The 21172-nt window shown below is 36.7% G+C and overlaps 1 protein-coding gene across 2 annotated transcripts in view; it reads right to left on the bottom strand.

Annotated features, from left to right (window-relative positions):
* Positions 1-21172, bottom strand: part of CDADC1 (cytidine and dCMP deaminase domain containing 1) — a 98613-nt gene that overhangs the window by 40943 nt on the left and 36498 nt on the right. Inside the window, exons 4-5 of one of the 2 annotated variants that reach the window (XM_090258798.1) lie at positions 11710-12279; positions 6413-6462 (exon numbers count right to left, since the gene is read on the bottom strand). In XM_090258798.1, the coding sequence (XP_090114924.1) occupies positions 6413-6462; positions 11710-12279 (620 nt within the window). The remainder of the gene's footprint in view (positions 1-6412; positions 6463-11709; positions 12280-21172) is intronic. The other variant, XM_090258799.1, reaches the window with a different exon arrangement.

The following is a 21172-nucleotide window of genomic DNA, read 5'->3' as shown; positions in this document are numbered from 1 at the left end:
AATGCTTGGCTGTCATTCAAAAACTTTTTCAAGAACTTTCTTGGAAATAAACGAGCACAGAATTACATCGAAATTGTCCAGAAACTCTTGGAGGGCTTCAAAATGTTATAAGAGTACCTTTTTACCTTAATATGCATGTTTGGTAGAAGAACTTTACTACTTGTACACAATTTGACTTACAGTAACAATATATAGCCATTATATGAATAAAACAACTCTAAATAAACAGTATATTCAGCTAATTTTTTTCATTACTTTCCTTTGTATGTACATTTTGTATGATTTGGAGGACAAAAGGAGGGTACCCTGTACCTTAAAAAATTGACGTGATAGAGAAAAATTGGGGTTATTTTTGGATTCAGATGCCAAAATTTAGTCAAAAACAAGTGTCAGATCTAACTCAATGAAAATTGTGTTCCCCAGTGTAAGGAGGCTCAATGACCTTAGGGGAAGAATGGATGACCTCAGTGCAAACTTAAACAAAGAAATAGTAAGCATAAAAAGGACACAGAAACCATATAAAAGAACCAGTCAGAAATGAAGAATACACTAGAAGGAATCAAGAGCAGGTTAGATAAAGCAGAGGATCACATCAAGAAAGGATAAAATAACAGTATCTACTCAAAGATACAATAAAAAAGGGAATTAAGAGAAATGATGAAAGTCTAAGGAACCTCTGAGACAATATCAGTGTAACAACATCCACATCATAGGGGTACCAGAAGGAGAAGAAAGTGAACAAGGGATAGAGAACCTGTTTGAAAAAATGATGGTAGAAGACTCCCCTAACCTGAAGGAAAAAGTCACACAAGTTCAAGAAGCACAGAGAGTCCCAATCAAGATGAACCCAAAAAGACCCCCACCAAGATACATCATAGTTAAAATGGCAAAGGGTAAAGACAAAGAGGGAATCTCAAGGCAGCTAGAGAAAGGCAGTTCATTATCTACAAGGGAGTTCTCATAAGGCTGTCAGCTGTGTTCTCAACAGAAATACTTCAGGACAGAAAAGACTGGCATGAAGGATGCAAAGTTATGAAAAATAATGTCATGTAACAAGACTACCCAGCATGACTATCATAAAAATAAAAGTAAAAAAAGCTAAAGGAGTTCATTAACACCAAACCAGCATTGCAAGAAATATTAAAGGAACTGCTTTAAGAAAAACAAATAAGACAGAGAAGATATAGGTATAAAGAAAACAATGCAAATAAGTAAGTACCTATCAATAATAACCTTGAATGTAAATGGATTAAATGCTCCAATCAAAAAAATACATAGTTGCTGAATATGTAAGAAAATATGACACTCATCCCAAAGCAGCAGAAAATTCATTCTTCTCAAGTGCACATGTAACATTTTAAGACAGACTGCATGTTGGGACACAAAATGTATTAACAAGTTTAAGAAGAATGAAATCAGTGCCAAGCATTTCCTCTAGTCCTGATGGCATGAAACTAGAAATCAACTTCAATTTTTAAAAAAACTCTCAAAAATATTCAAATACATGAAGCTTAAATATCATGTTATTCAATATGAATGAGATCAAGGAAGAAATAAAAAAATTATCTAGAAACATATGAAAATGAACACATACAACCCTAAAACTATGGGACACTATAAAAGCAGTCCTGAGAGGGAAGTTCATAGCATTACAGGCCTACTTTAATAAGAAAGAAAGAAAAAAATCTCAAACATCTAATCCTATACCTAAAAGAACTAGAAATAAAACAAAGAAAGACCAGAGTAAGCAGAAGAAAGAAAATAATAAAGATCAGAGGAGAAATAAATGATATTGAGACTAAACACATACACACACACACTACAAAAGCTCAGTGAAACCAAGAGTTGGTTCTCTGGAAAGATAAAAAGTTTGACAAACCATTAACCAGACACATCAAGAAAAAGAGGACCCAAATAAATAAAATCAGAATTGAAAAGATAAAGTAACAACCAATATCATAGAAATAAAAAAGATTGTAAGAAAATAGTACGAACAACTATATGTCAAAAAATTGGACAACCTGAGCAAATGGATTAAGTTTGTCGAAACATAGAATCTTCTAAAACTAAATCAGGAAGAATCAGAAAACCTGGAGAGAAAAATAACAACTAATGAAATTGAGGCAGTAATTAAAAAAAAACAACTCCAGCAAACAAAAGTCCCAGACTGGATAGGCAAATTTTACCAAACATTTACAGAGGAACTAACACTTATCTTTCCCAAGCTATTTCAAAAAATTCAAGAGGAGGGAAGACTTCCAGGCTTTTTTTTATGAGACTAGCATTATCCTCATTCCAAAACCAGAGACAGAACAGGAAAGAAAATTATATGCCAATATCCCCGATGAGCATAGATGCTAAAATCCTCAACAAAATATTAGCAAACCAGATCCAGCAACACATTAAAAAGATCATACATCATGATCAAATGGGGCTTTTACTGGGGATGCAAGGTTGGTATATTAACAAATCAATAAATGTGATACATCACATAAACAAAATGACAGGTAAAAATCACATGATCATATCAATATAAGCAGAAAAAGCTTTCTATAAAATCTAGCACCCACTTATGATAAAAACTCAGCAGAGTGGGAATAGAGGGATCATACCCCAACATAATAAAGGTCATATATGGCAAACCTACAGCCAACATCATACTCAATAGGCAAAAACTAAAAGCCTTTCCCTTAAGAAAAGGAGTTAGTCAGAGATATCTGCTTTTACCATTCTTATTCAACATAGTACCAGAAGTCCTAGCTACTGCAATCAAACAAGAAGATTCTCTCTTTGTATTTAACCATTGGCATTTTAATTATGATGTGTCTTGGTTTGGGTCTCTTTGTGTCCATCTTGTTTAGGATTCTGCTTCCTGGACTTGTATGTCTATTTTCTTCACCAAGTTAGGGAAGTATCTTTCATTATTTTTTCAAATGTTTCCCACTTCTTGCTTTTTCTCTTCTCCTTCTGGCACCCTTATGATGAGAATGTTGGTGCACGTGATGTTGTCCCAGAAGTTCCTTACACTATCCCCATTTTTGGATTCCATTTTCTTCTTGCTGTTCTGATTGGTTATTTTTTGCTTATGTTCCAAATCATTGATTTGATTTATGGCTTCATATACTCTACTGTTGATTCCCTGTAAATTGTTCTTTATTTCAATTAGTGTATCCTTCATTTGTGACTGGACACTCTTTTTGCTGTTGAGGTCCTCACTAAGCTCCTTGGGCATCCTTATAACCAGTGTTTTAAACTCTGCAACTGATAGATAGCTTTTTTCCATTTTGTTTAGTTCTTTTTCTTGAGGTTTGTTCTGATCTTTCATTTGGGCCATATTTCTTTGTCTTCTCATTTTGGTAGCCTCCCTGTGTTTGTTTATATGTATTATATAGAGCTACTGTTTTCCACATTTCATAGAGTGGCTTAATGTAGCAGGAGTCCTGGTAGGGTCCAGAGGCATAGCCTCCCTTATTACCCAAGGTGGGTATTCAAAGTGCACCCACTGTGTGAGTTGTACACACCCTCCTTTAGTAGTTGAGCCTTGATTGCTGCTGGCATGTCCAACATCAGTCACACAGCATTAACTACACAGCCATCTGCAGATGGCTGGTATCTGTGATGGTTTTGAAGGTGCCCAGGAGAGGCCAAGCTATGAACCAAGGCCAGCTGCTGCTAGCACTAGGCCTGCGGCAACTTAGAAAGAGGTTTTCTTGTTTGAGAGAATTTGGGAAAATCTGAGGCGTGGGCTAAGACACACCATTCATATGGAAAAGCCACTGGAAACAGCTTGGGTGAGTTTGAAAGTTGGGTGGGACAGGTCCTCACAGAATCACCAGGGTGGGGCAAAGAGTGTGAGTCAGGTTGATGAAGCCTCAGATATAGCTCCCACCTGCTGGCTCTGTGGTTCTGTGGGGGAAGGGCACAGAAAAGGAACAGTGGCCTCTGCCAGCACTTCTCTCTGCGAGAAAGCTGTCCACTACCCCCCAGCTCTTGCTCTGATGCCAGACTGGAGCTCAGAGGGAATGAGTCTGAGTAAGTCTATACGTGGGCCCTTTAAGAAGAACTACCTGGAATTCCAGCAGTTTTTCTTCCACAGTGTCAATTCCTGCTGGTTTTTATAGCCAGAAGTCATAAAGACATCTTCTTGGCACTGGAACCCTGGGCTGAAGGACTTGGTATGGGGCTGGGACCCCTTGCTCCTGAGATATCACTCCCAATTTTTATCCACCATAAGTGGATGTGGGACCAGCTTGTTACTCGCCTCTGTCTCTCCTACCAGTCTCAATGTGATTTCTTAATTTTGTAGTTGTAGGACTTCCATTCAGCTCAATTTATAGTGGTTCTGAATGATGCTTCTTCTATAGTTTAGTTTTAATTTAGAAATGGTTGTTCAAGGAGACACACAGTGTTTACCTATGCTGCCATCTTGACTGGAAGTTCCAAGGAATAAACTTAACCAACGAGGAAAAAGACCTGTACTCAGAATACTATAGGACACTGAAGAAAGAAATTGAGGGAGATGAAAATAATTGGAAGCATATACTGTTATCATGGATTAGAAGAACATCATTAAAATGTCCATACTACTCAAAGCAATGTATAGCTTCAACGCAATTCCTATTACAATATCAATGGTATTTTTCACAGATCTAGGACAAATATTCCAAAAATTTATATAGAATCAAAAAAGACCCCATATAGCCTCAACAATTTTGAGAAAGAAGAACAAGGTTGGAGGTATCACAATACCTGTTATCAAACTATACTATAAGGCCCATGTAATCAAAATAGCCTGGTACTGGCATAAGAACAGGCATATAGATAAGTGGAACCAAACAGAGAGCCCAGAAACAAACCCATGCCTTTATGGTCAATTAATATTTGACAAAGAAGGCAAGAGCATACAATAGAGTACAGTCTCTTCAGTAAATTTTGTTTGGAAAATTAAGAGAGGTACATGCAAAAAGAAAAGGAGATCACCAACTTACACCATACAAAAGAATAAACTCACAATGAATAAAAGACTTAAATGTAAGTTTTAAACCATAAAAATCCTAGAAGAAAACATAGGCAGTAAAATTTCAGATATCTCACATAGCAAAAGTTCCCTAGGGAAAGGGAAACAAAGAAAAAAATAATAAACAAATGGGACTACATCAAATAAAAAAGCTTATGCACAGCTAAAGAAACCATCAACAAAAGGAAAAGGGAACCCACAATATGGGAGAACGTATTTTCCAATGATAGATCTGATAAGGGTTTAATTTCTAAAATTTATTAAGAATTTATAGAACTCAACACCAGGAAGACAAACAATCCAATTAAAAAATGGGCAAAAGACCTGAATAGACACTTCTCCAAAGAGGACAAACACATGGCCAATAGACATATGAAAGAATGTTCAATGTCACTAATCATCAGAGAGATGCAAATTAAAACCACAATGAAGTATCACCTCACACCTGCCAGAATGGCTACCACCAATAAATCAACAAGTCCTGGCAAGGATGTGGAGAAGAGGGAACCCTGGTACACTGTTGGTGGGAATGCAAATTGGTGCAGCCACTATGGAAAACAGTATTAAGTTTCCTCAAAAATTAAAACATAGATCTGTGTTTTGACCTAGAAATCCCACTTGTGGGAATACATTCTAAGAATCGTAAAACACCAATTCAATTTGCACCCTTATGTCATAGCAGCACTATTTACAATAGCCAAGATCTGGAAACAGCCCAAGTGCCCACCAGCAGATGAGTTGATAAAATAGCTGTGGTACATTTCCATAATGGATTACTATGAGACAGTAAAAAACAAGGAACTCATACTTTTTGTGACAGCATGGATTGACCTAGAGATTATGATGCTAAGTGAAATAGCCAGTCAGTGAAAGACAAATACCATATGATCTCTTCGATATGTGGAATCTAATGAACAAAATAAACTAATGAACAAAATAGAAATAGAGGCATAGATACATGGAACAGACTGACAGCTGTTGAAGGGGAAGTGGGAGGGACTACATGAACGAAGGTGAAGGGATTAGTCAAAGAACATATATGCATGACTGATGATGGACATGGACAACAATGTAGTGATGGTCTGAGTGGGAGGGTGCGGCCTGGGTGAAGGTGGGCAAGGGGGGTGGGAAATAGTGGGGACAACTGTAATAGTGCAAATAATTAAAAACAGGAAGAAATAAATTATGAACCTAAATAAAATAAAATAAAACATCAAAGAAATATTTGCTAAACAAATGACTCTATCCAGAAAATTGTTGAGGGATTAAAGAAATGCCTATAGAACATAATAAAATCATTAATACAAAATATTAATGCTCAATAAAATGTATTTAAGGCTGACATATTTAAAGAAAATCAAGGTTACATTTTTAAAAAATTATTTTAATACTTACCGATTTTCTTTCTGCCCAAATTACTGCTCCAACTCCTATTTTATGATCCTCTGAAAATAAATGGCATTTAACTCAGTAAAAATTATTTGTTAGTTTCAGAAATATATTTTTCAAAAAATAACAAAAATATTTATCAAAAATATTTTCTAAATGTAGCAGCAATTTTTGACATTTCATGAATCACAGAAAACCACTAAAATAAACACTTTTAAGCACGGAATATAGGAATTAGGTACTAAATAACTAGACAGTGTTACTACCAACCCAGTCACATGTGATCTATAAGTGGAGATCATTAAATAGGCAGTGTCCATGGTCAGGTTACTTCAGATCTGTAACCAGCATTGAGTGTAACTATTGATTCTCCACCAACAAGTCAGTTTGTAAATGATTATTTCTAACAGATGATAAAATTGATTAACAAGCAAGTTTCTGAACTAATGGATTTAATATAACTGTTCACAACAATAAAGTCTGTCTTCTAGCATTTTTATACTCTAATCATGGAAAATACATTTCGTGTAAATGTTCTTGCTAAGAAAAATGTTCAGATCCATAATACAAATACAAACAAATCTTGATGGACTTTCATATATGTATAATGCTGGAAAGTGCATGAAAGGGATTTTGATTTAAACTATATGTTGTCCTTTCCCTCATCTTCATAATTTGCCTTTCGGGGGAAAAATAAGTCAAGTTAGTGAAATGATGTTCATTTCTAAATCAGTTGTAAGATCATTTTCCTGCAGAACCAAAATCTCTGCAATAACATGTACTTCTTAAAACCATTAATATGAAACAGAAATTTTAAAAACCAAAATAGAAATTCTACATATAAAGAATTGACTTTTTCCTTGTACTACTAATACAAAGGTGAGTTTCAAACTTCTAGGACAATTATACATTAATTATGAAAACCATAGCATTTATTCTAATATTAATAACGGGCTAATGTAGTTAAGTAGGTACATTCACACAGAATACGTAACAATCATATGTGAACTTTACTGTAGAACATTTTCATGTTGGTGAGGGTTAACTGAAACTGTGTCTTCACCTTACAATTTTCTTAAAATTAATCCTTCCAATGATAATATATTTAAATACTTTTCCAGTAAAACTACAAAAAAAATTTACTGCACTTATGCCTTAAAAACTAGGATGCCTCATAATTTTTAAGTTATGATACTACAATAAATTCTCAAATTTAGTTCAAGTAAGCTTGATTTTCAGTTATATTACAAAACACTTGCATAATTTAAGCACTTTTATTCATCTCATTTTTACCGTAAAGAAAAGCAGATAAAATTTCTTTTTCTAGATGAGAAAACAGGCAAAGAAATTAACTCACTAAAATTTAGCCTTACAGACCCAACTTACTTGCCTTTCATCTACTCCTCCCTTTGATTATAATTAAAAATTTTATAACAAACATTTCCCTTTATTGAATGCCCAAGTATACAGTGGTGAGGGAAACAGAAATCCCTATATTCATGAAACTTATAGCTTGTCTGATGAGAGAGGAAGACGAACAAGAAAACACCTGTGTGCTGTGTTGTGCAGGAAATTAACACAATGCTGAGGAATGGAGTGCATGGGAGGACTATAGAGTGGAAACTGTCATGAAAGGGATTTTAGTGTAACCAAATTATTGTTTCTTCTAAGACCTTCAGAACAAAACATGTAAGGAAAAGAATATAATTATGGCTTAATGATCATTTATAAGGCAAGTGGCAGACGTTATAAACATAAGAGTACATTTATCTGCAAAACCAAAACCTTTACTAGAAAATTGTACTTAATACATGCATAAATCAATAACAAAAAATGGAAAACTGAAATAGAAATTCTTCATATTAAGAGCCTACTTTCTTACCATCTACACTGAGTATTTTTCATCTTGTGTTTGTTTTTTTAGTCTCAGGAGGCAGTTTTTCTGTTTCAGTTTTTAGACAGACTAAACCTTGTCAAGAGGGGGCAGCTCTACAGCCTATCTAAGGTAAGTCACACCAAGAGAGTATTCTTTAAAATGTACATTTTAAAATCAAAATAAAATCTCATCCATGTTAGATGAAGTAGATTTCAACCAGCCTCAACACTGGCTGACAAATTAGTTTTTCAGAAAGCTTTTCATGTTTTGTAATTTTTATAGAAATTGCTCTGGTCATTCCACAGGGTCTTCTCTGCACACCTTTGAAGGAAAGATTAACTTATAATCACCTAGTCAAATTCCTGAGACTTTGATCACTAAAAGTCAGAGAACTCTTTATCCTGTTGTTCTAGAACGTAGGCATGGTAATTTTAGCTCCCAGTTCTGTCATGTCAGGGTTTATTCACATGGTCCGCAGGCCATTTTTATCAGAATCACTGGCTGCTTGTTAAAAATGCAGACTCCTGTCTCCCATGGAAATGCCCTGAATCAACTTCTCTGTGGAAGATGGACAGACACAGGAATCTGCATTTCGTGTAAGTATTCCTTCTGTACTATAAGTTGAGAACTCCCAAGTTATAATTTGAAACACTAAATTATCTTAGCTACTCCAATCTACTTTTGTCATTAACACTGTATAGTTCAGAAGTAAGATATAATCCTCAGTTTTGTAAAATGCCAAGTCTAATGGGAAAACGGACCCAAAAAAGAGATTTAAAAATCACACTTAAAACACGTAGATAAGGTGTAATGCCCTCCTCTTTTTCTCCCCCTAGAGCCTAAACAAATTTTGTCACTTTTTTTGCTACCTCAAAATATCATAGAAACATACTTTTAATGACACCTTTGTAGATCCTATTTATTCATCATTCAAAAAACAATTATTATGCACCTACTTTCAATTACTTAAAAAAAACTCTGTTAGAGGTTTTAGAATCATTTTAATCATAAGTATATTTTTAAGTGAAATAGTTTAATAGAATGGTTTCTTCACCTACTAATTATAATAAAATAGCCTGGGTGGTGTGGCTCAGTGGATTGAGTGCCAGCCTGCGAACCAAAAGGTCACTGGTTCGATTTTCACTCAGGGCACATGCCTGGGTTGCGGGCCAGGTCCCCAGTTGGAGGCATGCGAGAGGCAGTCAATCAATGTATTTCTCACACATTGATGTTTCCCTCTCTCTCTTTCTCTCTCCCTTCCCCTCTCTAAAAATAAATAAAACCTTTAAAAAATAAATTAAATAAAAAAGTCATCAAAGCAAACTGAACAGTGTGAAATTAAAAGTCTGAGTTATCAGGAGAACACTCTATGATGGGACTATCTACCTTGCTGGATTGTCTTCCATATTAAAATGATATCTGTATATAAATAGCCTAGCTCTGTGCCTGACACATAGTAGGAGCTCAATAAATTTTTATAGTTACTATTTATCATTAATGAAGAGTATAGGTCCAGAATTTCTTATCTGAAATCCCTTATATCAAGAAATTTTTTTGACAGCATGATGTACTTATTTTGTGGCTACACTTGACCTTATATTTAATGCAAATATTCATACATTTTACTCTATTTGTGTAAATGTGTCTGATTACATGGTACTTTCCCAGAAACCCCTGGAACTGCTGTGTAATATATAGTATATACACCATATTACCTTTCTAAAACCTGAAAATCTCTGAATTCCTTTCCATCTGGCACCAAGGGTTTTAGATAAGGAATTGTGGACTATTTATCTTTGGATATAAAAAGATTTCCTTTATCCATTCAACACACTGTGCTTAGTGTTAAGGAAAAAATGGCAATGGAGTGGAGTGCATGACACGGTTGCATCCTATTTAGGATTTGGATTCCAGGCAAAAAGTCATACATGATCAAAAATTAACCTTGAAAAATCTTTTAAATTGCCCATCAAGTGTAGAAGCATGGCTTTATGTAAAGAAATCTGCACAGAAATAGAGGATAAATTTATAATTAGAGTATATAATAAAGAATATATATACAAATTTGTATCTAAACATTACTGCATCTTTAAACACTGGAATCATACATTGTATGGACTAGTCATGCATAGTTCTATAAGAAGCAAGAAGTACTGAGATCAAGTAAAAGAACAGCATATTCACATATCCCACCTTACATTCATTCCAGAAACTTCTGAATTCTAATTAGCAAAGGGGAATTCACGAATTATAGCTGTGACAGCTGTTCCCATTTGTTTCTGTCTTTCCTGGTTTAGAGAAGAATTACTTATAAAGTTGGTTTTGATAAAGAGACTAATGTATAGCCCATATATAAAATCATTACATTAAATCAGACTCAAGCTATAGAGTTATTTGGCAGCATATAGCTTATGCCTATGGTAGAATCAAATTCTTTATCAGAATTAGGTGACTATGAACTTTGCTCAATGTCAGAATTCCTTGCATAACTTAAAAAATTCATAAGCCTAAGCCACACCCTTAGGGACTTGGTTTAGTCTGAGCAATTTGAGCAATTCAAGCATTTGTCTTCTAATAAAATTTCAGTGGTGATTCTGTTATGCTGCCAATTGAGAACCTCCATTCTACTGGCATTTACCTGAAACTTTTCTGAAGATTTTCTCTCTTTTCCTTCTTTCTTGGAAGAATTAAAACATCCTACTATAGTTCATTCATCAACTCTTACTCTACTGCTCCCCCTGCCTGCATTTTTTCCTTATTTCAAAGCTGCATTTTAAAAAGTGATAATCATTCTTCTACTTAGGAAAATTTTATATCCGATAAGATGTAAAAACACTGTTCTGTAATTGGAAATAAAGAGGCCATCTTTTACTACAACAAAGAAAATTCCCATGTATAACTTAATAAAGTAAAAATGTTTGATTTCTCTACTTGCTGACTGAACACATACTAGCAAGTGGAAAAAAAATTGCCAGTATTTCTTTACTTTAATTCTGTTGGTTATTTTGAATTTATATTGTAGAGCTTTTTAAAGTTTTTATTAATATTGAATACATATAAAATATTGAAAAGCTAACAAAAATGATTAATTTGGTTATCTATGTCTCTTTTGTCCCATCTCTAGTAGAGGGATCAATGAACAGTGAAATGATAAAACAATAAGCAGAAAAGAAGGGCCTAGACAATTAGGCCCTGATTTATAAATGTAGCACCAAATTATAAGGCCACAAGGAATCCTAAAACTGCTCTAAGAAAGAATTGTCTACTCAAGGTTCTCACTAACTTCTCCATATTGTACAACCAGCAAAACTTTAGGATCTGAGAGTAAATGAAGTCTTCCATAGATGAGATGAACCCCACTTTACTTCTGAGATAAATACAACCAAAACCAGTAAACCCCAATATATGAACTAAGCATATAACTTACCAGTTCGATATGCCAATAATCTGGCCTGAACCATGCAGTGCCTTGCAATTTCTTGTGGCAAACTTTGATTGTGAATTTCATTAATCTGTTCAGTATTGCCACAATAAAATCCATAGTGTTTAAAGTTAGGCACACTGGAAGCTACTGTGGCCAAAAGCAGAATAAGGTCTTTCATGTTTTGCCTTAGATTGCTAAAGTATGGATTTTCACATAGGTTCTCCAAACCTATAGTCATCAGTACTTGCTTATGTAGTTCTTCATTTGAAACCAAAAATAACATTTCATATTCTTTTACTCTTTCTTGTCTGCATTCGGAATAAAAATCAGTGTTAGCATCTGGGAATGTTTTTGCAATTTTTTGAATAAAGTCACATTTATAAGAGGTCTCCTCTACAAACTGCATCATATAACACACCAAAGGCTGAAGCAAGACACACACATGGGCTCTACTGTTTGATTTCAATCTTTCCACTGCTTTGGCATCTAACTTTGCATCTTCAGAACTAGAAGCCTCAGAAAGCAAACTTATTTCTGGATCAGCAGGCCAATATGAAATTCGGTTAACTCCAGCTGAAATACAAAATATGAAAGGTAGTTATCAGACACATGCTGAAATTAAAGTTTTTTTGATAAAATCCACTACATCATTGCTGTAAATCCAGAAGTCCCAATATAATAGATGTCTATTACCAAGTCAGCAATAATACAGCCTATGACGAACCATAGTGCACAAGTCACATCCAGCCCATTGCCTATTTTTATATGGCTTGCAGGTTAAGAATGGATTTTACAGTTTTAAATAAACCAGAAAAATAAAAAACAAGACTGTTTTTATGACACAAAAATTATATGAAATTCAAATTTTAGTATCTCTAAATAAAGTTTTATTTGAACACAGGCCAACCATTAATTGACAGTCTCTGCCTGCTTTTGCACTACAATGGAATTGCTGAGTTGAGAGCTGGGCAGCTGTATAGACACCATGTGGCATGCAAAGCCTAAAATATTTATTATCTCTCCCTTTATAGGAAAAACTGGCCAATCCCTAACAAAGTCCATGGGAGGTATTTGTATAATCATTGGCCTTGCTAAGTATGGTCCCAAAGCCCAGTGCTGGGACTACATACCAGAGTGCTACATGTAATGAATTGGCTGTTTTTAGAAATATTATAGCTGACAACCGATAGTGTCTAGAGTTTTGTTTCTGAAATAAACTACTCATTAAAAATGAGGTCTGTCCAGAAGGTATCCAGTCATGTAATATGAAAAAGACATTTATTGAAGCAGACACAAGATATAAGAAACATTGTACACAGGACAATGACATTTTAGTCCCCTTCAAAGGAGGTGCCTTGGCATAAGGAGATTCCGAAGATGGCAGCAGAGTAGGTAGCAGTGCTGTCTGCTTGCTCCCATCGCAAACACTGAGACGAGTGAGTGAGTGAGGATTTCAGATAGCGCGAGCAGGGAAGGGAGTGTGGGAGTGGAGTGGAAGAGGGCAGAAGGCTCGCCTGTGCTCTCAAGGGGAGTCACTGGGCCTCCCAGCCGAGCGCCACTGCCACATCGCACCCCAAATGGGCAGCTGCAGACCAGCTCATTGGCCAGGAACTGCTTGGAAACTGCCGCTTGCCATTGGTGCTGGGACCAGTGGAGTCCCGGAGGGAGACAATGGGAAGGTTTCCTTGAATCAGCCAGAGGTGTGGGAGAACAGCGAGTGGACCAGACTATGGGAAGCTGTATGAACTGAGTCTAGGTGGGGACCCCCTGGGCTAGAAAATCTGGGCTGGCAACCCTACACCTCACATGCGTGCATCACGGCACCACTAACTAAACAAAAAAGAACAGAACTGAGCCGGGGAGAGGGGCCCACACAGGAGAGCTGTGGCGGAAACACAGACTCAGTGGGGACCCCAGGCAGGCAAGCAGTATGCACAGGCAAGCAGTGAGACGCTGCCAGCCAGGGACGGATGCAGCCTGTTGCTGCGGCTTGGAGCACAGAGACTTCTTGGGAGAAGGAGCGAAGATAGGACCCAAGGCTGGGTGTGGACTAGGGACATGTGCACTGGCTTACCAGCAGAACAACCTTGCTAGAGACACCTGAGGATTGCTGGAGGGTGCCTCAGGACAACTGGGTAGAGACCCAACTCAGTGATGCTCACAGCAGAAAGTTGCAGCAGGCCCACAAGTGAGAGAAAAGCAGCCACAGAAACCAACCAGATCTCACAGTCAGCCAGCCAGAAAAGATTTAAAACCCATGGAATTTTGACCAGGTGTAGATCCACAAAAAGAAAACTACGCCCAAAGGTTGAACTGAGTAAAAACTCTTTCCTTTTTTCTTTTTTTTCCCTTTTTTTCTTTTTCCCTTTTTCTTCTTCCTTTTTTAAAAAAACTCTTTTCTTTAATCTCTTTTCCTACCTTCTCCCTTCTTTCCCTCCTATCCTTCTTAATTTTTGACTGTCTGTTTTGTTTAGCCTCCCTTTCACACTAACCATATAGCATATAACTGCTATATAAATCTAATACTATACACTTCCACTTTCTAACTTTATTCTGCATTCTTCCCTCTTTAACATACAATGTAAATATCACTTACTGTCTCACACAGCCTTGACCCTACTTGCTACTATTATTATTATATCATGTTCCCTCTCAAAAATCATCTTTCTTTCATTTAAAACAACTCTTATCTGTTTCTCCTATAGTATAAAAGTCTTAACCTCTCTACATTTATATTAATACTGGCTCATTTGCTGCCAATAGTGGGATTCTGAATGGGGGATATATTTAAGGGTGTGGGTTTCTTGCCTGGTTGTGTGTTTATGTTTTAACAGCATCTCCACAAAAGAACTCAAGAGAAGTGGGCAGAGTGACTCTCAACCAACTAGCCAGAGGAAAGGATCCACCAAAGAGTAACTGAAATACAACCAGACAGCATAAAAAAACGGCATAAAGGGCATCCCAAGAGTGTCAGGAGATCAAAGAGACTGCACCACAGAATGCCCCAGATCTCCTATAAAGAATCTCACACCACAAAGGTGGGAAATCAAAGCAGACAAATCTAATAAACAAAAACAAACAAGAAAAATCCAACATGGGAAGACACAGAAATAACCTCCCAATGAAAGGAAAAGAGGAATCCTCAGAAAGATAGATGGAATAGACGTAAGCCAACTATCAGACATGAAATTCAAAAGAATGGTGATAAAGAAGCTCTATGTACTTGACAATCTCAAAGAAAACTATGAAGAACTCCAGAGAAATTACAAGGAACTGCAAGGAAACTACAAAGAATTGCAGGGAAGCTATAAAGAACTTACAGAGAACTACACCAGCATAAAAAAAAACACTTAGAAACTATTAATAAGAACCAGGAAGAAATGAAGATACAATTTCTGAACTGAAGAACACAGTAGAAGCAATCAAAAGCAGGCTAAACTAAGAAGAGGATTGGATCCGTGAGTTAGAGAACAATGTAGGAAAAAATTCCTAGACAAAACAACAAAATGAAAAAAGATTTAAAAAGAATGAAGAGGGTTTAAGAGAACTGCAGGACAACACGAGACTAAACAACATTAGAATCATAGGGATACAATAAGGAGAAGAGGAGGAGTAAGGGATAGAAAACCTGATAGAAAAAGTAATGACAGAAAATTTTCCTAACCTGATAAGAGAAAAAGTTATGCAAGTCCAGAAAGCACAGAGGATCCCAATGAAGATGAACCCAAAAAGGCCCACTCCAAGGCACATCATAATTAAAATGGCAACATTCCAAAACAAAGTGAGAAACCTAAAAGCGGAAAGAGAAAAACAGCAAATAACATACAAGGGAGCTCCTTTAAGGCTATCAACCGCTTTCTTAACAGAAACACAACAAGCCAGAAGGGAGTGGTCAAAAATATTTCAAGCAATAAAAAACAAAGGCCTACAACCAAGAATACTCTACCCAGCAAGGCTCTCCTTCAAAATGGAAGGTGAAATAAGGAGTTTCTCAGACAAAGGAAGACTAAAGAATATATCTCCGCCAAACCAGCATTCCAAGAGATGCTAAAGGGAATGCTTTAAGAAAAAGAAAAAAGAGAAGAAAAGGAACACAGATACAAAGGGAAATGAACAAATACCGGTCAATAATAACCTTAATTGTAAATGGATTAAATGTTCCAATTAAAAGACATAGGATAGTGGAATGGATATGAAAACTTGACACACATATATGCTGTCTCAAGAAACACACCTCAAAACGAAAGATTTAAAGGGGACTTCCGGCCAAGATGGAGGCATAGACCGACACGCTTTGTTTCCCTTCACAACCAAGAAGGATTACAACTACTGCAAAACCAAAAATAATAAGACGTTCCAGAAAATAAAGCTACATGGAAGTCCAACATATGAAATCATAAACAAGTGGTGCTCATCCGGACATGTAGGAAGGGCAAGACCGCAGCTGAAAGATCGAACTGTGCTGGAGGCGTCAGCCGCAGCAGCAAACAGTGGGACCCCGTAAGCAGACACCCGTATTTGGGGGGAGAGAAGTGCCTGGGAGCCGGCCCTGGCTACAGACCAGACCCATCGGCTCACGATTCCAACGCTGAGGAGGGCAGACCCCATTGTCTTGGACTGTGGGGACAGAGGATGCTCCTGGTTCCTCAGCAGAGAATAACAGCAGGAATCCATCTTGGACCCCCGCCCCCACTCAAAGCGCCACAGTGTGGTGAGAAGGGTCGCCTGGTTGTGATGAGCATACAGGGCTCCACCCAATATAGCATAGGAGGTATGACAGCGCCCTGCCCAAGAAGAAAAGATAAACAAAATGGTCAGAATGGCAAAATTAATGATTGAAATACCAATCACACAGCTAACAAAAAAAGAAATAAAGGCCTTGACCGATGAACAAGTAGCAAATCTTTCTAAGGCTCAGTTCAGAGAAATAGTCATAAGGCAGCTTACAGACCTAACAGTGGGGCTGAATCAAGACAAGGAAGGAATAAAGGCTAGTCCTGCTGAAATGAACAAAAATACATACAAGACAAGTGGTGAGGAAAAGAAAGCCATGGATCAAACCAACAAATGGAAACATAGGGAGGGAACAAACAGTCAACCAGTGCAGAAAGACGAAACAAAAAGTGAGAAATATGAGGAGAGGCTCAGAAACCTCTGGGACAGCTATAAGCAAATGAATATTCGAATAATAGGATTGCCCGAGGGTGAAGAACTAAAAATTGAAAAATTAAGTGAAAAGATAATGAAGCAGAACTTCCCTAACTTGGAGAAGGATATGAACTTACAGGTCCAGGAAGCACAGAGAGTTCCGGATAGACTGGACCCAGGGAGGACCACACCAAGACATATTATCATCAAAATGTCAAAAATTAAAGAGAGAATCTTAAAAGCAGCAAGAGAAGAAAAGAATTATGTACAAAGGGGTCCCAATTAGACTATCGCGGATTTCCCAAAGGATACTTTACAGGCAATAAGGGACTGGCAAGAAATATTCAAAGTAATGAAAATCAAAAACCTACAACCATGAATACTCTATCCAGCGAAGCTGTCATTCAGGATACAAGGGCAGAGAAAGTGTTTCCAGGACAAAGTAAAATTGAAGGAGTTTGTTAGATCCAAACCACTGTTATATGAGATGTTAAAAAGACTTGTTTAGAAGAAGGAGGATCATTAAAATGAAAACTGCTTCACAACAACCAACAGCAGAAGGTAGGGAATTGAAACAAAGGCAAACTAAGTAGGTAACAAGAGGGGAAAAAGAATTACAGGTACAGGGAACATATTGGGGGAAGTAAGCCAGAAGGGGGAAGGGGCAAAAGGGAAGGAGATGATGCAGGAATTAAGAAGCATAGTAGGAGGGAGTGGAGTAGACAGGAAGATGTTGAGAAGAACTATATGCAAAACCAATGGGCATGGACTAAGGGTGGGGGGCAACTGGAGGGAGGGGGAGCACAGGTTGGAGGGGAGCAGGGGGAAAAGAAATTGGGACAACTGTAACAGCATAATCAAAAAAAGAAAAGAAAAAGATTAACAAAGAAAAAAGATTTACACAGTCTCAAAGTGAAGGGATGGAAAGAAGTATTCCAAGCAAATGAACATGAAAAGAAAAATGGGGTAGCAATACTTATATCAGACAAAATGGATTTGATAGCAAGGGCCATAAAAAGAGATAAAGAAGGACATTTCATAATACTTAAGGGAACAATCTATCAAGAAAATGTAATCCTGGTAAACATGTATGCACCCAACATAGGAGCACCCAAATATATAGGAAAAATACTAGAGATACAAGAAGGATATCAACAGCAACACATTCATATTAGGGGACTTAACACTCCATTATCAACAATAGACAGATCTTCCAAGCAAAGAAATACAAAGGATATTGAGGCACTGAACAACGCAGTAAACCAAATGGACTTAACTGATATATATAAAACCTTTCACCCCAAAGAAGCAAAATATATATTCTTTTCAGATGCACATGGGACATTTTCAAAGATAGACCACATGATAACACACAAAACAAGCCTCAACAAATTCAAGAAAATTGAAATCATATCAAGCATCTTTTCAGACCACAATGCCTTGAAACTAGAAATCAACCTCAAGGAAAAAATAAAAGACATCCAAACTCATGGAGAATGAATAACATGATATTAAATAATGAATGGGTTAACAATGACAAAAAGAAGAAATTAAGAAGTTTCTGGAAACTAATAAAAATGAACAAAAACAGCCCAAAACCTATGGGACACAGCAAAAGCAGTCCTAAGAGGAAAGTTCATAGCAATATAGGCCTACCTGAAAAAGATAGAAGAATCTCAAATAAAAAATCTACCCTACCACTACAAGAACTAGAACAACAACAACAAACAAAGGCCAGGGCGAGTAGAAGGAAGGAAATATCACAGCAGAATTAAATGACATGGAGACTATACAAACAATTCAAAAGAAACAAAAGTAGGGGGCTGGTTCTTTGAAAAGATAACCAAAGTCGACAAGCCTTTAGCCAGGCTTATCAAGAAAAAAAGGGAGAGGGCCCAAATAAACAAAATCAGAAATGAAAGAGGAGAAATCACGACTGATATCACAGAAATACAAACAATTGTGAGAAATTACTACAAACAACTGTATGGCAAGAAATTTGACAACCTAGAAGAAATGGACAAATTTCTGGAAACACATAATCTTCCAAAACTGAATCAAGAAGAAGTAGAAAGCCTGAACAGACCAATAACAACTAGTGAAATTGAAATAGTAATCAAAAATCTCCCAGCACACAAAAGCTCGGGACCGGATGACTTCACGGGCAAATTTTACAAAACATTTAGGGAAGAACTAACTCCTACCCTTCTCAAACTATTCCAAAAAATCCAAGAAGAGGGAAAAATCCCAAACTCTTTCTATGAAGCCAGTATTACTCTAATTCCAGAACCAGGTCAAGACACAACAAAGAAAGAAAACTACAGGCCAATATCGCTGATGAACATAGATGCGAAAATCCTCAACAAAATATTGGCAAACAGGATCCAGCAACACATTAAAAAGATCATACACGACGACCATGTGGGATTCATCTCAGGGATGCAAGGATGGTATAATATTCGCAAATCAATAAGTATAATACACCACCTAAACAAAATTAAAGACAAAAATCACATGGTAATATCAATAGATGCAGAAAAAGCATTTGACAAAGTACAACAGCCATTTATGATGAAAACTCTCAGCAAAATGGGAATACAGGGACAATACTTCAGCATATTAACGGCCATATACAAGAAACCTGAACTCAACATCATACTCAATGGACAAAAACTGAAAGCGTTCCCCCTGAAATCAGGAACAAGACAAGGATGTCCACTATCTCCACTCCTATTCAACATAGTGTTGGAAGTTCTAGCCACAGCAATCAGACAAGAGAAAGAAATAAAAGGCATAAAAATTGGGAAAGAGGAAGTAAAACAGTCATTATTTGCAGATGACATGACAGTATACATAGAAAACCCTATAGACTCCACTAAAAAGCTACTCAACATAATAAGCAAATGTAGCAAAATAGGGTATGAAGTAAATATACAGAAATCTAAGGCATTTCTGTAAACCAACAATAAAATATCAGAAATAGAAATGAAAAAAAAAAATCCCCTTTACTATAGCAACAAGAAAAATAAAGTACCTAGCAATAAACTTAACCAAAGGGATAAAAGACCTGCACCTGGAAAACTACATTAACACTGAAGAAAGAAATTAAGGAAGATACAAATAAATGGAAGCAAATACCATGTTCATGGATAGGAAGAATCAACATCATTAAAATGTCCATACTACAGCAATTTAGATTCAACGCAATCCCTATTAAAATACCAATGACATACTTCATAGACCTAGAACAAATACTTCAAAAATTTATATGGAACCAAAAAAGACCCCGAATAGCCAAAGCAATCTTGAGACAGAAGAACACAAGAGGAGGAATCACAATAGAAGACATCAAACTATACTACAAAGCCATTGTGATCAAAACAGTCTGGTACTGGCATAAGAACAGACATATAGATCAATGAAACAGAATAAAGAGCCCAGATAAACCCAGGACTATATGGTCAACTAATATTTGACAACTGGGTAAGGAGCATCAAATGGAGTGAGAAGAGCCTCTTTAACAAATGGTGCTGAGAAAACTGGACAGGGACGTGCAAAAAAATGAAACTAGACCAACAACTTCCACTACACACCAGAATAAACTCAAGATGGATCAAAGACTTAAATGTAAGCCGCGACACCATAAAAGATCTGGAGGAAAATATAGGCAGGAAAATTTCAGATATCCCACGTAGCAATATTTTCACCGATACATCTCCCAAGACAAGGAAAATAAAGTAAAAAATAAACAAATGGGACTACATCAAACTAAAAAGTTTCTGCTCAGCAAAAGAAAACATTAGCAAGATGAAAAGGAAACCAACCACATGGGGAAACATTTTTGCCAATGATACCTCAGACAAGGGACTGATCTCCAAACTATATAAAGAACTTACACATCTCAACACCAAGACGACAGACTGCCCAATTAAAAATTGGGCAAAAGACCTGAACAAACACTTCTCCAAGGACGATACACAGAGGGTCCATAGACACATGAAAGAATGCTCAACATCACTAACCATCAGAGAGATGCAAATAAAAACCACAATGATACCACCTTACACCTGTCAGAATGGCCATCATCAACAAATCAAAAAACAAGTGCTGGCAAGAATGGGGAGAAACGGGATCCCTAGTGCACTGTTGGTGGAAATGCAGACTGGTGCGGCCACTATGGAAAATAGTAGGGAATTTCCTCAAAAAACTAAAAATGGAACTGCCTTTTGAACTAGCGATTCCACTGCTAGGATTATACCCAAAAATCCTGAAACCCCAATTCAAAAGAATTTATGCACCCCTATGTTCATAGCAGCAC

This window comes from Furipterus horrens, unplaced genomic scaffold (assembly GCF_987537825.1).
Source record: "Furipterus horrens unplaced genomic scaffold, mFurHor1.1.pri manual_scaffold_12, whole genome shotgun sequence".
NCBI lineage: Eukaryota > Metazoa > Chordata > Mammalia > Chiroptera > Furipteridae > Furipterus > Furipterus horrens.
This window is presented reverse-complemented; position numbering and strand designations above follow the sequence as displayed.